Genomic DNA, 16653 nt, shown 5'->3' on the forward strand with positions numbered 1-16653 from the left:
GTGTGCACTGACCCCTAGTCTGAGATAAGTAGAAGACGAATTGCTTGGCTGAAAGCAGACACAGACCGGTCTACAGTGGCTCAATCATGCAATTCTGTCTTCCCACTGAAAGTTACCATGGCTACCAATGATCTCTTTGAACATAAAACTGTCCGAGATTGATTGGAAGCTTATAAACTGGGGTTAATAGATTACTAGCAGATGTGAGCAAGGTGACAAGCTCTGCCCTAAACACTAAAAAGCAAGTATGGGTGTATTTGGAGGACCTATAGGCACGGTTTATGGTGGACCTATGGGTGCTAAGTGATGTGTCTGACACAGCTGAGGCAATGTGTATGTCCCCCCAAAAAAACAACAACTCTTATGCTGGGAATACACGTTTCGTTTTTGCCTTCGTTTAAACCTTCGTTTCGATTGTGCCTTTTGTCCTTTTCGATCCCGAAATAATCGACCGTACGGTTAATATCACCACCCACGGTTTCGTTTTTTTTTCGATTCTGATGGTTTCGTTTTTCCAATGATCGAAGGCTGCAAAGAAACGAAACGTAGTACAGGGACGGACGGCATAAACGAATATATAATCGATCTGAACAGCCATCAAGCCTACCAATGGCTCGATTAGATGGATAAAGAGAGATAATATCAAACATGTTCGATCACTAGTCGTTCGTTTTTGGGGTCTATTAATCAAAACTATAATGAGATTATGACTATTTTCACATACGTTTTCAACACTCGATTCGTTTACCGCACGAATCGAAGGCTAAAACGAAACGTGTATTCCCAGCATTATGTACCTGGTCAAAGTGACATTTCCTCCAGGATCTGCCCTATTATCTTATGGCCATATACATGTAATTTAGGCGCCAGGAAATATGGGAGCAGGGCAACATCAAGAAACGGCTCGCCCTGCTCCTGAAAAAGTCCTTGCAGCGTTAATTACTATTCCCCCTCCAGACCGCCATGGATTCGGGGTAAGGTGCAATTCAGCTGCCAGCTAGCCATTACTGGCGGACATATTAGGCTGATTTTATAATAAATTGGGCTCTGTCTTTTGACATCGCCCAAATTACTCTCTGAGCACCGCTATAGTCCTAATTCACCTTACAGCCTATGGCGGCACATGGTGCGCCCAAGTTCCCATGCCTTGTCACCTTACGTGTGCTCACAGATCACAGGAGACCTGATGGGACTTAGCCATGGAGCCACCCTCCCAGAAGCCTACTTTAGAGTTGCTATAGACTTGTTCTTCAGTCTACATATAGACTAGTAAGCAACAACCATCTGTAGACTTGCTCATGGACACAAAAGCAATTAGGGGAGATTTATCAAGACGTGTAAAGAAAATAGTTGTAAGTGAGGCTGTTGCCCTTGGAAGAGACTGAGCTTTTACAATGTGAAATGAAACAATGGTCTGATAGGCTACTTTCGATAAATGCTCCGTTACTGCTCTAGAATTCTTTGCACTGGTTTCCATCAGGTCTCCAGAAATTCAGCAATGTCTGCTGTTGCGTAGGGAGGAATGTGGGAATGTATGAAAACATGAAATCCTGGCTTATAGTTTTTCGACAAGAAGAATCTTTCATTTGAAGATACAAGTTGCGCGATCTTTTGTTCAGATACCTAAATATCTTTCATGCAGCACAAGCATGTCTAGAGGTTCCTTCTATTTTGCCTAAGCTCTGTCTATAGAAACTATCATGGTGTTGAAAGCAGGATTCATAAAAATGCAACTTGTGAGGAGGAAGTGGGCGGGGTATGACATCACACTGTGGGTGGAAATGATCGGAGGCGGGCTCTGCATCTACGTTAAAGTCTAAGCAACTACTCCAACAGTTGGATTTACTGAAGCTTACCAATGGAGATTTGTAGGAGGAAAAAAGGGATGTGATCACTGCGAAGTATACACACCCCAGTGCATGTGCTCAGTGTAAGAACTTGTTGCCCACTTCAGGTATGCTTTAAGGGCCCTTTTCCACCAGCGCGTTTGCGCTGGCTGAATCGCAAAACCGCAAACCGCTAGCAATTTTACAATCGCTACGGTTTGCTTTTTAACATAGGAATCGCGGTAGGTCATTTCCACTACCGCGATTCGCTTTTGTCGGGAACGCGAAGCGGAGCGATAATTGCCGCGATTTTGCTATGCAGTGCATAGCAAAATCGCGGCGGCGAACGTCGGGGAATCGCCGGTAATTGCGATTCAGCAATCGCTAGCGTTCAGCGTGAACGCTAGCGATTGCAAGTGGAAAAGGGCCCTAAAGCAGTGTTCCCCAACCCTGTCCTCAAGGCCCACCAACAGTGCATGTTTTGTAGAAATCCACACAGGTAGTTAATCAGCTCTGCTGAGACACTAATTACCCCATCTGTGCATGTTTGTGGTTTTCTGCAAAACATGCACTGTTGGTGGGCCTTGAGGACAGGGTTGGGGAGCTCTGCTTTAAAGAACATCTGAAAAGGATATGGAGGCTGCCATATTTATTTCCTTTTAAGTAATAGCAGTTGCCTGGCAGCCCTGCTGATCCTCTGCCTCTAATACTTGTAGCCATAGACCCTGAACAAGCATGCAGCAAGATCTGGGGTTTCCATGGGCGGCGCCAGGGAGGTGCTGAAGCACCCCTGTGTCACCGCTTTCCACGCCACTCTGTAATTAGAGCAGTGCTACAAGAAAATTGCTGCCGATGTCCACAAATGCAGACATCAGTGGCCATTTTGTTGTAGCGAACTACAGAGGGAGAGGAGGCGGGGAGTGCCTGTGACGCAGGAGAGGAGGTGGCAGCAGCGGGAACATTCATAAATGTAGTGGCCGCCAGCTCAGAAGGATAGACGAGTGGTGGCTGCGGGAACGGAGGGGGGAGCTTGGGGCAGCTCTACTACCTATACTGAGGCAGCTCTACTACCCACACTGGGGCAGCTCTACTACCCACACTGGGGCAGCTCTACTACCCACACTGGGGCAGCTCTACTACCCACACTGGGGCAGCTCTACTACCCACACTGGGGCAGCTCTACTACCCACACTGGGGCAGCTCTACTACCCACACTGGGGCAGCTCTACTACCCACACTGGGGCAGCTCTACTACCCACACTGGGGCAGCTCTACTACCCACACTGGGGCAGCTCTACTACCCACACTGGGGCAGCTCTACTACCCATACTGGGGCAGCTCTACTACCCATACTGGGGCAGCTCTACTACCCATACTGGGGCAGCTATACTCAGTGGCGTAGCTAAGGAGCTATGAGCTTCGGTGCAAGTTTTACATGGGCCCCCCAAAGCACTCCATACGTAACAACTGATATGGTGCGTTTGTTAATGAATACTACTATTTTAAGCATCTATAGAAATGATTATTACCAACACAGGACCAATAAAGAGCTAATATTGTGCTTGAGGGAAGGTCCTTCAGGGCCCCTATGACTCAAGGGCCCGATGTGGTCGCTACCTCTGCAACCCCTATTGATACGTCACTGGCTATACTACCCATGCTGGGGCAGCTATACTACCCATGCTGGGGCAGCTATACTACCCATGCTGGGGCAGCTATACTACCCATGCTGGGGCAGCTATACTACCCATGCTGGGGCAGCTATACTACCCATACTGGGGCAGCTATACTACCCATACTGGGGCAGCTATACTACCCATACACGCCCACTTTCCAGTGCATAGACAAGCCCTTTTTGGTCACGCTCCCTGGGTTTGACCATGCCCCTGCGCCACAAGTTTGCAGCTACCCCTAGAAGAGATCCAGCACCTGCATAGCACCCTCTAAAAAAATAAAAATAAAAAAAAATTCCTGGAGCCGCCCCTGGGTGTTTCTGACATTGTCAGATCTGACAAGATTAGCTTCACCTATAGGCGGTCACAGAGTGGTTAAAAATGAATTTTTTTTTTTGGTTTTCGCAAAAACTGCAAGGCCTTTTTGAAAAAAATTGTTCTCTGACTTATGGCCTCTATTCTCCTTAACATATCTAGCAATTGGTGACAATAGCATGTATGGGGGCGTAAATAAAGATTGCAGCCTGCGAGTGCTGATCACTGTGCCCCCACTGTGTTGTCTGATGGGAGAGCGCGCTCTTGCGAGCTCCCGTCTAATCTCGTTCCTTGCGAGATCGATCGAGGAATGAGAGCCACTCTGCAGCCGCCATCCTTCTCAATTCAGTTGCCCTTTAGAGCAAAGAATAAGCAAAGGGAGGGGGGGGGGGGAGAGCATTAAATACATAGCTGAAATAACTTATATAAACCACAAGGATACTTTTATTTGACTCATCTGGAGTTCTCCTTTAAAGATATGAAACCTGATTACAACTGATTCTTTTTTTTTCAGGATAAAAATGGGAATATCTGAACAGCTCAGGTGCCAAATGCATCTCAACTCTTTTCTCTCATAGACTTTATGTTACTCTTATAAACTGGAATCATAAATAGAAATATACATTCAAAATATATGGAAAAAAAAGTGAGTTTCTACATTAAATTTTGTATGTATTTTTATCCATCCCTCCCCCCCTTGCATGGTCATAGAAAATATTTTCGCCTCAATCTCTGTAGGTGACAATGAAATGCCACTATGACCTAATACAAAAAAAAGTTCAGAGATTCAGACAGCGAACCAAATAAAAAAAAGGAAGAGTACAAAAAAAAAAAAAAGTTACATTTCCTTTTTTGAGGGAAAAAAAACCAAAACAAGTTTTACTTCCTAGCTCTCATGAAGGTTTAAGCTGGGCCGGTTAGCTATACACAGTGAATAAGTGGCCATCTTGTGGGCTGAGTCAGCAAGTAGCCAATCCGTTCACTTGGGAGTGGTGACATCACCAGCGCATGACTTCCTTACCCAACCAACAACATGGCTGCACTTCTGCATACAGGAAATTGGCCCACTTGAACTTTTTGCTTCAGACACAAAGTCGGATTTATTTGTACAAGATACAAAATGTAAACATGGCAAAAATAAATAGTTAAAACAAGTGATGAAGGACCCCATTTCATGCTCATGATCCCATTTAAAGATTTGTTTTTCTTTGTTTTGTTTTTTTTTTATATCCATTCAGTTGCAAATTCAAGTGCAAAAGCATGATGATGAATATCAACTATTCAAGTAACAGAAATAATATGGATGATACAAATAAACTATTTTACAAGGTAGTGATTTTATCCAATTTTACAAAATGTACACAGAGTGGAATGGGAGGGTGTCCCATACGCCTACAGTCCGTGGTTAGGTCCATGTGAGCGCGCTCTGATCCGCAGAGCTCTGCGCTTTGCATTTTTCAGGGTGGAAAAAAAAAGGTAACGCCTGAAGCGCCAGGCAGAGTCCGTGCTTTGAAGTTATGTCACCTCCATGGCTACTGTCGTGTCTGCGATTCCATTCAAGCCCAACCTTTCTGGCTCATGATTCTCTCTGGAAAGTGGAAGGGAAAAAAGATGGATGTTAGTTACCATGGTGATATCTCTAGAACACTCCCGGCCAGACAACCTGTTGTGTTGCTCTGACAGAGATGAGCAATTTCACTCCCTCCTTCTGCTTCGGCGAGCATCAAAGCAGGAGGAGAGAAGTGCACTGATCAGCCAAGCAATTTTTTTTAAAGAGAAACAAAACATCACATTTCAGCTTTTAATTCACACAACCCTAAAGCAGTACGGAAGTAAGCAAAATACATTAATCTGCAGCAGTGAGGTGTCTCCTCCCCCTAAACCTCCAGCACAGCCCAGGACCTGGGGAAATGCAGACTGCACCGTCCCACTAGATACCTGCAAAACGAGCCTCTGGACAATCTGGAGGCTTCTCATGTCATCCTGGACCCTCTTCTAATTCCTGGCAATGTCCCCATCTGTGTGCTAGTGTAGCCGTGCAAGACCTGTCTGCAGTGCAGTAGCATGAGGCTGCTCGTGCGCAGAGGAAGAACGCTCTTGTCGAATTTGCTTACATGGTCCCAGCGCTGGATCTGTGAGATCAAGAATGATTGGAGAAGGCTCTGGACTATAGAGAGGCTTCCCTCTACTAAGACAAACAAAAGTTTGCAATAATTATCGCAAATACTTTGTTTTAAGAAAGCAAACTTTTGTTTTCCATGGATTTTAGTAAGAGGGCTTTTAGGTCCATTGTAGCCCCTTACACACTCCTAGAAGTTCTGGTTCACTATGAGCTTGCTGGGTACTCTAACGCCGGGCCTTTCAAGTCCTACCCAATAGAGCCACATTAACCCATGCCATGCACTGAAGAGGATCAATCAAGCTGAAACAGTGTGTATGCATGTTGGATTATTGGTACAATTCACAAGCTGACACATCATTGCATTCCAGCGGCCCTGGTGGTGTGGCTATTTTACAGGGACAACCATGGATAATCTGCATATTCAGCAGTGATGCATTGTGGGAGACATCATATGCTCACTCCAACTAGAATTATTGCAAATACTTTCTGTTTTAAAGCGGAATATAACCCTGCATTTCAACTTTGCTCTAAAACATTATTTACAGCATATTATATGCAACCAGCATTTTTTTTTTACTAGACCAGCATTGGAAGGGTTACACAGAGCTTTAACCTGCCTGGCGTTCTATTAAGATCGCTAGGCTGGCGACCGGACGTTTGAGCGGTGATGAGCGGCCCTTCTTGTTTTGCTTGAGCAGAGTGACGTCATGGACGTCAGCCGACGTCCTGACGTCAGCCGCCTCCGATCCAGCCCTTAGCGCTGGCCGGAACTGTTTGGTCCGGCTGAGCTGGGCTCGGGCGGCTGGGGGGACCATCTTTCGCCGCTGCACGCGGCGCATCGCCGCGTTGCGGCGGCGATCAGGTAGCACACGCGGCTGGCAAAGTGCCGGCTGCGTGTGCTCCTTTTTATTTCGTTTAAATCGGCCCAGCAGGGCCTGAGCGGCACCCTCCAGCGTCTCTGGACGAGCTCAGCTCGTCCAGAACGCTCAGTAGGTTAAAATTCCTGGAGATTTCTGCAGACTCATCAGAAGCGGACATAGATACATTTTGTTTACATAAATGTATCTAAAGTGTTGAATGTGACTCACTCTCTCTCACTGAGAAGGAGCTGGAGGACAGCCAAAGAGTGTGTAACATTTCTCAATAGATACATTTGACTAAATAGAATGTATCTATCTGAACTTCTGCATATCTCTCCACGGAACTTTAAACCTCCGTGTTTAACCCTTCCAATGCTGGTCTAGTAAAAAAAATGCTTTTTGCATATAATATGCTGTAAAAATAATGTTTTAGAGCAAAGTTGAAATGCAGGGTTATATTCCGCTTTTACTAAAATGCATGGAAAACAAAAGCTTCCTTTTCTTTAGAGGGCTTTTAGGTCCATTGTAGTCCCTTACACACTCCTAAAAGCTCTAGTTCACTATGAGCTTGGTAGGTACTTTGTACTACTAAGACAAGTGCAACTTTCCTTCAAAATTTCACTTAAGGTTCACCTTAAAAAGAACCTGTAAGGGAAATAAAGAAAAAAAAGGGAGGGGCTGTGGGGGGCTTCCACCTTTTTTCTGTGGTGCAGCACAGATCCAGCTCTGGGACCCCCAGACAGCAGCAGATGGCGCTATTTTCCCTTACTATCCAGCGCAGGCACAGTACCACCCCCCCACCCCCCCAGGCTCTGGCGGAAATAGTGGAGACCCTTCAGGTCCACTCTACTGCACAGGCATCTCTCTGTCCTGCGCGGTTGAGCGCACGTGATCGGGCTTGGCCATTTCCACTGTAGCCCGAGGGGGAGAACCGGTACTGTGCCTGCCCTGGATTGCAAAGGTACTGCGGGCGATATCCCCCAAGTGCTACGGGAGATACTGCGGTAGCGCATCAGCTGACAAGCTTGTCGGAAGTTTTTCCAGGGGAGCCAATGCTGGATCGGGGTAGCAGAAGAGGACAGGGGAAGCCTCTTTAAGATTAGGAGGCTTCCCCCTCCCAAGGAGAGTACCCCATAGGGGTATTTTATTCCTTACAGATTCTCTTTAAAGAGACTCTGTAACATCAAAAAGATCCCCTGGGGGGTACTTACCTCGGGTGGGGGAAGCCTCCGGATCCTAATGAGGCTTCCCACGCCGTCCTCTGTCCCACGGGGGTCTCGCTGCAGCCCTCCGAACAGCCGGGCGACAGACCCGACTGTCAGTTCAATATTTACCTTTGCAGGCTCCAGTGGGGGCGCTGTGGCTGCACTCGGCTCCGAACTACACAGAAATACCAGATCTCAGTCGGGTCCGCTCTACTGCGCAGGCGCCGGAAACTAAACTAAAAAAAAGCAAGCAGCATCTCCTTCCACTGACATCACCTGCCAGCAGTAAAAATGTCACCAAGTGATAAATGTCAGAATGTAAATCAGGGAGATTTAACAATTGGCAAACACTGACTAAATCATTTATACATAATTATTGTAAAAATGAAGCACTTTTTTATTACATTTTCACTGGAGTTCCTCTTTAAGTTGAATTTGTATATAGAACAGGTGCATTTACTTATTACAGTGCCTCCTTTTGCGCCTTCTGTGCCTCAGAGGTTTGCAACGTTGGGACTCCCTGTACACTATCCCAAGTGTATTTGAACACTAGTCACCTTAGCCCGTTTAAAAAAACGGGCTAGGTTTATCATTACTTCGCCGCGCGCATGTGTGCATACGAAGCCCCGCCGCGCGCGCACACACACACAGCCGCGCCCCCGTGACGCCCGCCGTGCCCTTCTGGTCTCGTCCTCTGGCTTTCGGCACCGTCGGCAGTGTCTCTGCGTCTTGTCCCTGCACATGCGCAGTGCTAAAAAGCACTGACACAGGGACAAAAAAAAAAAAAAAAAAGACGCAAACACACTTGCCAATTATATATAGAGATTAAAGGGAATATTTTCCAATTCTCTGGTTCTGGCTCCCATTCACTTATATTTGGAGCTGGAACACCCTGCAGCCGAGCGGAAGTAATCTAGGCGGAGTAATCAGCTGTGAAGTGACCTCCCCTTTAACCTTTTGGGGATCGCCTCTATTAGATCCTTGGCCGCACTAGTTGCTGTTCTAGCCTGATGCCGCGTAGGATCTACACCACCTGCCGTTTCCGCTCCCAACGCGATCATGCGCACCAGAGAGAGGAGATTAAGCTGTCATAAGACAGCTGACATCTCCCCTCAGTGATCAGAAGCCATCGCGTATGACTTCTGATCACCGGTGGATTTTAGTGACCACTGCAACAGCCGCGGGGGAGTGAGGAGGGAGCGATCACACGCCTTCCTGCCGTTCCCCCGACGATCGGCACTCCCCCCTCCGCTCTGGCCGGCATCTGCGCTCGTTCTGACGTCAGTGCCGGGTCCCAGCTTGATGACGTCATCAAGCCGCGACCCGAAACTGAGAGGCAGTACGAGCGGGGATGCTGGCGAGAGTGGAGGGGGATACTGCGGCTCATCACTGGAGCCTGGGAGGTGAGTAAAGGCTTCTGGCAAAAGGGGTGACATCTGGCTGCCTGACTCCCCCAAACGCAAGTTAGGCAGCCGGTCCCGAATAGGTTAATGCAAGTGCCTCTGTTGTAGTGGTGGCAATAAAATGCCACTTTTTTTTCCTTTATAGCATGTCTTCTATGGCTGGATTCAACACTGGGAGCCAAAACAACCCATGAAAGTGTACCCGAGGCGATATGTGACATGATGAGATAAACTTGTATCTACAGTACAAAACATAATAACCAGGCTGTTTTAATTGCTTTATTTTGCTTCCTTAAATAGTTAATTTCTAGGCATGGTAGTGACAGCTTCTGTCTTGTCAGTACCTTGTCAGGAATATAGTAAGCATCACTGATAAGCAAATTACAGCTATAAAAAGTTTTCCTGGCAGAATACGCCTGAGTTCAGGGAGAGATAAAATACATGAACTACTGACCTTTTTCTAACTCTGGGACACTTAATAGGTTGCCACTGATAAGAGACCTTATAACATTCAACATTCTTTGTACATATTTAGATATAAAATAAAACTGTGGAATACTTAAAACACGTCAGATAGTGTCTTAAAGTGGATCTGAACTCAAATCTCCTCTCTGCTCTAAAGGCCTCGTTCAGATCATTCAGCGTAGATGGCTGTGCAATCGGAACGCAACGCGTACGATCGCACGCCATCCGCGCTACTATGCGCTGCAGATCACATTCACTGCACTACTTGTGCCCTGCGAGTCCCGAAAATGCATGCAGCATGCGATAGCGCATCGTACTGCTGCGCAGCGCGTATGATGGGAACGCTAGAAGGGCTGTCTATGCTCTTCTACCGTTCTTGCGCATCGCACACTATGCGCGCTGCCAAAATGCGCACGGCAGGGTGCATAGTCTGAACGAGCACTTAACCAGAACAGCATAATATTTAAACAAAAAAACATTTCTTTGTTACAGCGGATACAAATCCTAAAATAAATCTGCACAGTTTCTACTTCTTGATTCATGGAAGCAAATATTTTTTACAGCCTGTGCTTTCAAATGAGCTTATCTGCCTTAGGTAGTCATGTGACAAAGGGGGGGGGGGTCAAATTACAACTAGTGATTAGACACAAATGAGGGGGAATTAAACAGGCTAAACTCTTTAAATACATTCAGGGTGCATTTCTGTTATATTTTCCATGTGACCTGTGCAAAGAGCTCACTTTAATGTGGAGCTTACAATCTACCCCCAGAACATACACAGAAAGGCATAGAACTCTAATAACAGGTGTAATAGTGTGTTCTCACCTGGCTATGCTGCTGATGGCACTGCTTGGAGTCACCTTTGGCACTCTGTCCATGCTAGCAGCGACTGTGGCGAGTTTTAAGGCTGTGGGAGATGGAGCAGAAGTCCGTGTATTGATATGCACATTGACAGGTGACACAACACTGACGTTGTTGAGGTGAACTGTGTTCGGTAGGCAGGAATTGCTCATAGGAAGGGTCTGGGGTGTACTTGTGCACAAGGTTGGGATTAAGTGGTTAGTGGTTGGGTGTCCGACTGTCCGTACAAGCTGAACGGTGGAGATGCCGGGGCCGGAGGACAGCGCCACGTTGGTAGAGTACAGCGTTTTCGTGTTAACTGGGGAGAAAACACACAAAGGTTTCACATCTCTGAGATAGACAGGAATGCAGAGTGCTTACATTGGCTACACACAAACACAAATATTTTATTCTAATCATTGGAAATACACATATATAAGTAGATAAATACTACTTCTACTTACATAACAGATGTATTGTGCTATCCACGTAATAATTCCTGTGAATTTTATAAAGTAAAAGCAAAAAATCCTATTCTAGGCAGTAGCCATCTTGCCAAGCTAATGCTGACATCATATCCTCCCTGACTCTTGTTCCCCCTCCCTTTTCTTGCTCATTGTGTATTCATTAGCTGCCCTCCTTCCAGAGTCTTCAGACACTCCCACTGAGATGTATACTAGGAACTGCACTGTCTTATCCACCTATCACTGAGTCATCTCAACCTTGCTTGTAAACACAAGTGAGAAGAGGGTGTTTCAGATAAGCAGCTAGGCAGGGAAATAAATGGAAGAGGAGGAATATAGTATGGATAAAAAGAACTCCCAGCATTCAACTCTTTGGCACTGTTTGGCACTAGGGCCAGTGCTCCTAAAGTATGTGATAACTCCAAACCATAACAGCAGAAAAAGTTTTGCAAGTTTTGAATGCAGGATTAGCATCTTTATCACTTAATACACTCAGACCAGTTGCTGTTGAAATTTGATTTTTATGGTGACAATACCGCTTTAAAGGACACCTGAAGTGAGGGGGATATGGAGGATGCCATATTCATTTCTTTTTAGTCAATGCAGAAAGCCTAGCTGTTCTGCTGATTCACTTTTAGCCATAGCCCTGAAACAAGCATGCAGATCAGAGGTTTCTGAATGAAGTCTGACTAGATTACCCGCATAGGCTTGTGTCAGGTGTGTGATTTAGACACCACTGCAGCCAAAGAGATCAGTAGGACTGCCAGGCAACTGGTTTTGTTTAAAAGGTTATAAATATGGCAGCCTCCATATACCTCTCACTTCAGGTTCCCTTTACAACTAAATACAGTTATCTGTCTGCAGAGATGGAATGTTTAGGCTCTTTTCTGTCAGGCAGCGAATCTTCCTGGAGGATCTCATTTTGCACAAGGATATGCCAGATCGGCCATTTGGTTTAAATGGTTAAAGAGTGAGAGGAATATGGAGACTGCCATTTTTATTTCCTTTTAAGCAATACCAGTTGCCTGGCAGTCCTGCTCATCCTCTGCCTCTAATACTGTTAGCCATAGACCCAGAACAAGCATGCAGCAGATCAGGTGTTTCTGACATAGTCAGATCCGAGAGGATTAGCTGCATGCTTGTTTCTACTGCTGCCAAATACATCAGCAGGGCTGCCAGGCAACTGGTATTTTTAAGAGGAAATAAATAAGGCGGCCTCCATATTCTCACTTCCGTTGTCCTTTAAAGTAACACAAGCTGGGCGGGTGTACTGTATGCAGCTGGACTGTGGCAAGAAGCAACAATGCACAAGTTATGGAGGTGGTTTCTCATTAATCTATGGAGATTCAGCCACATTTGTGATGCTACAGAGATCCAACCAAGCGTTTCTTTATATTGTAAGCATTTTTTGCAGACCGCTTTCAAGTTGTGGTCTTGCAAGCTGTTCGCAAGCCTGCGTACAATATAAATACATTTTTTTAAAAACACGAAATAAAAATAAATAAATATATATATATTACATTTTAGGATGGAGGGAAGTCCATTTCCTTCACACAAAGGTCTGCACTGCATACTACAGATGGGCTTCTGTTAGTAGCACCAATCCACGCTCAGATATCTGAAAGCAAATGTACTCTTAACCTGCCTGGCGTTCTATTAAGATCGCCAGGGAGGCTGCGGGAGGGTTTTTTTTTAATAAAAAAAAACAAAACTATTTCATGCAGCCAACTGAAAGTTGGCTGCATGAAAGCCCACTAGAGGGCGCTCCGGAGGCGTTCTTCCGATCGCCTCCGGCGGCCAGAAGTAACACGGAAGGCCGCAATGAGCGGCCTTCCGTGTTTCGCTTACCTCGTCGCCATGGCGACGAGCGGAGTGACGTCATGGACGTCAGCCGACGTCCTGACGTCAGCCGCCTCCGATCCAGCCCTTAGCGCTGGCCGGAACTTTTTGTTCCAGCTACGCTGGGCTCAGGCGGCTGGGGGGACCCTCTTTCGCCGCTGCATGCGGCGGATCGCCGCGCTGCAGCGGTGTTCAGGCAGCACACGCGGCTGGCAAAGTGCCGGCTGCGTGTGCTGCTTTTTATATGAGCCAAATCGGCCCAGCAGGGCCTGAGCGGCAGGCTCCGGCGGTACTGGACGAGCTGAGCTCGTCCAGACCGCCCAGCAGGTTAAGCTAAGAGATCCCTTCCCTTCACTCGTTCTGGTCACGCCTACTCGGCCCCAAGACTCTCCTCCAGGCAAGTGGATCCTTAAAGTGATCTTTTACTGATCAGAAAATATAGATACCTCAGTAGAAGGAAGCCTCTGTATAATCCAGAGGCTCTCTGGATCCTCCTGGCGCCCACCATTTCCATGCAGGGTCCCTCTGAACATATCCTCCAACACGCTCCTGTAGCTGGGAGCTTTGCACACAGTAATCAAAAATTGCTACTCCGCAGAACCCTCCAGGCCTCAGAAAGCGATAGAGGCTGTGCATGCAAGCCAACTCCTCAGGGGGATAGTTCAGGAATGGCTGAGGGTGGAGTCACAACAAGGAAGCAGGAGGACTTCAGGAGGCTGGAAGAAGCCCCAAGTAAGTGGATGGGCATTTTTTTTTTTTACACTTTAGGTTCACTTTAAGTCCTGCTTTAACCTCCTGAACGTTCCGCCGCTCAGGAGGTTTTGCAGCCTCTGAGTCCCCCAGTATAATTTCAACAGATCGCACATTTGTAAAACCTTTAGCTGGCACTAGCCTAGCTAGTACATGTGGCCGGCATCCCCCCCGCTAACACATTACCCAGCCTGAATTCAGCGATCAGTGCAGCCTCCCCAGACAGCTCCGCTCTTCTCTATGGGGAGGATCGTACATGACGTCACAGACGTCATGCGCAGAACCGATCCTCCCCATAGAGAGGACCGGAGATGTGCCGGGAGGCTGCACTGATCACTAAATCCAGGCTGGGTAATGTTTTAGCAGGGGATCAGCAGCAGTCGGGGGGATGCCGGCCACATGTACTAGCTAGTCTAGTGCTAGCTAAAGGTTTTACAAGCACACAATCTGTTAAAATTATATTGGGAGACTCCTGGGGCAAGCGAGCGGCATGCCCAACAGAGTGTCGCACATACCGCTAAGGAGGTTAACTGAACAGGTTGGTGTGAATGAACACTCACCTCCTGAAGGTTGTACAACTCCGTTCAGGTTGCTGTGGCCCGTACTCTGATCCTTGGTTGCTTCGCTGCGGCCTGGTGCGGGTGAATGGACCACTGCAGATGCAGCAAACTGGGCACTAGCTGAGTCCAGTGTCTTGGACATGCAGTCAGAATTTACAGAGCCCTAGAAAAAGAAAATACACTGTTAAAAGACAACTCCACTTTAGTATACACACAAAAAAAGTGAAAGGTCCTATGACAGCCCATCAGCCTGATGGGAGTCGATTGAAGAAGCTGTGGTCTGGGTGTGGGGAGTATTTGGCAATCCTCAACGCTCTGGAGTACTGTCTACAGTTGTAATATCTCATATCCAGCAATTACTTCAATAGTAATTGGCAGCAGCACCAGGAGGTTATTGCAGTAGAGCACATGCATTGTTTTAGAACAGTCTCCAGCGAAAAAACACAGGTAAAGGTGTGCAATTAAGGGATACGCAAGTACATTTTGTTTATTAACCACTTCCCAACTGAGGGGTTTTACCCCTTGACCACCAGAGCAATTTTCACCTTTCAGCGCTCCTTCCATTCATTTGTCTATAACTTTATCATTACTTATCGCAATGAAATGAACTATATCTTGTTTTTTCCGCCACCAATTAGGCTTTCTTTAGGTGGGACATTATGCCAAGAATTATTTTATTCTAGATGTGTTTTAATAGGAAAAAGTGTGGGAAATTTTTTTTTCAGTTTTCGGCCTTTACAGTAGCATGCATTATTTAAAAACTATAATTAAAACCCATTAAATGTATTTGCCTATTTGTCCCGGTTATAAAACCGTTTAGATTATGTCCCTATCACAATGTTTGGCGCCAATATTTTATTTGGAAATAAAAGGTGCATTTTTTTCAGTTTTGCGTCCATCCCTAATTACAAGCCCATAGTTTATAAAGTAACAGTGTTATACCCTTTTGACATAAATATTTAAAAAAGTTCAGTCCCTAAGGTAACTATTTATGTATTTTTTTTAATTGTAAATTTTTTTATTTTTTTTTAATGTGTGGGAGGTAAGGAGTTAATTTTTTGTGTAACACTAATTTATTTGTATGTAAAAAATGTTTAGGGTGTAGTTTTACTATTTGGCCACAAGATGGCAAAAGTAACTTTTTGTTTAATACAACCTGCAAGCGTCCTTCCGGACCCTTGCAGGAAGTACTAGGAGGCTGAGAGGTTTTTTTTTTTTTCACAATGATCGCGCTGCTCAGCGGAGAAGCAGCGTATCATTGCGGGGCCTAGATCAACGAACGGGAATGGATTTTCCCGTTCATTGATCTCCGGGCGAGCGGCGGGCGGCGTTTACCGGCGGGAGTGCGCGCTAGAGCGAGCGGGAGCGCGGGCAGCGGCGGGAGCGCGGAAAGTACGGATTTCTCTGTCCCTGGGGGTTAAAGGATGGAAAAAGGGACGGTGAACTTCGTATGGGCGGGGGTAAAGTGGTTAAGGAATTGATAAACAGACCTCATGACAAGGGAAACTCACTGGTCTCAAATAACCCAAGCTTGGGTGCAATGCCACAGACGACCAGCAGAAGGTGCTATGGTAGAATGGACAGAGTGCTATATTTGTAATTGCTATTACAAGCCAGTATTAGGGCTGGTGTACACCAAGAGCGCTTTTTAAAACGTTTGCGCTTCAAAAAGCGATCGGCTAATGTATTAGAATAGGATGGAGCATACCAGAGCGATGTGATTTTCTCCCAAACGCAAATGTGGGTCCTGCAGCATTTTAGCTGATTTCTGAGGTGATTCAGCCTCTATGTTAAGTATAGGAAAGTGGAAAATGGCTCTGAAAAGCGCAAGATCAGAGCGTTCTCCAAGCGTTTTTGTTACAGAAGCTGCTCAGTTACAGCCCTACTGTAACAAAAAATAAACGCTACACCAAAACGCTCCAAAAATCATCAGGCATGATTAGAAAATTGCTAGACTCATGCCTAGAATCGCCTTAAAAAAAAACAACCATTTGCTTTTACGCTAGAGCTTTTTGGTGTGCACTGGCCCTTACTGACAAAAGGGAATCAGACATGAGGAATGCACAGGCTGCCAGTTGCCTGGCAGGTGCTCTGCCTCAGTCAATGGCCCAGAAAGAGCTCCAGATAAGATGCGGTGGACTCCACTGGCTGCATGCTTGTTGCAGGCGTGTGACTCAAATACAGCTAAAGCCAAAAGCCCAGCATGACAGCCAGGCAACTGGCATTGTTTACAGGGAATAAAGATGGCAGCCCCTATATGCTTCAAGACTGAGTGCATACATTTCTCATCTCTTACTACAGTAACTGGTGGGGTAACAAGAGCCCCAGATT

General features: G+C 46.3%; 1 protein-coding gene across 2 annotated transcripts in view; it reads right to left on the minus strand.

Annotated features, from left to right (window-relative positions):
- Positions 1–5132: 5132 nt before the first annotated feature.
- Positions 5133–16653, minus strand: part of EPC2 (enhancer of polycomb homolog 2) — a 104599-nt gene continuing 93078 nt past the window's right edge. For both annotated transcript variants that reach the window (XM_068245851.1, XM_068245852.1), the window contains exons 12-14: positions 14323–14485; positions 10695–11028; positions 5133–5402 (exon numbers count right to left, since the gene is read on the minus strand). In XM_068245851.1, coding sequence (XP_068101952.1) covers positions 5330–5402; positions 10695–11028; positions 14323–14485 — 570 coding nt within the window. In that variant the 3' untranslated portion in view covers positions 5133–5329. The remainder of the gene's footprint in view (positions 5403–10694; positions 11029–14322; positions 14486–16653) is intronic.

Source organism: Hyperolius riggenbachi, chromosome 7 (assembly GCF_040937935.1).
Source record: "Hyperolius riggenbachi isolate aHypRig1 chromosome 7, aHypRig1.pri, whole genome shotgun sequence".
In the NCBI taxonomy this organism is placed as follows: domain Eukaryota; kingdom Metazoa; phylum Chordata; class Amphibia; order Anura; family Hyperoliidae; genus Hyperolius; species Hyperolius riggenbachi.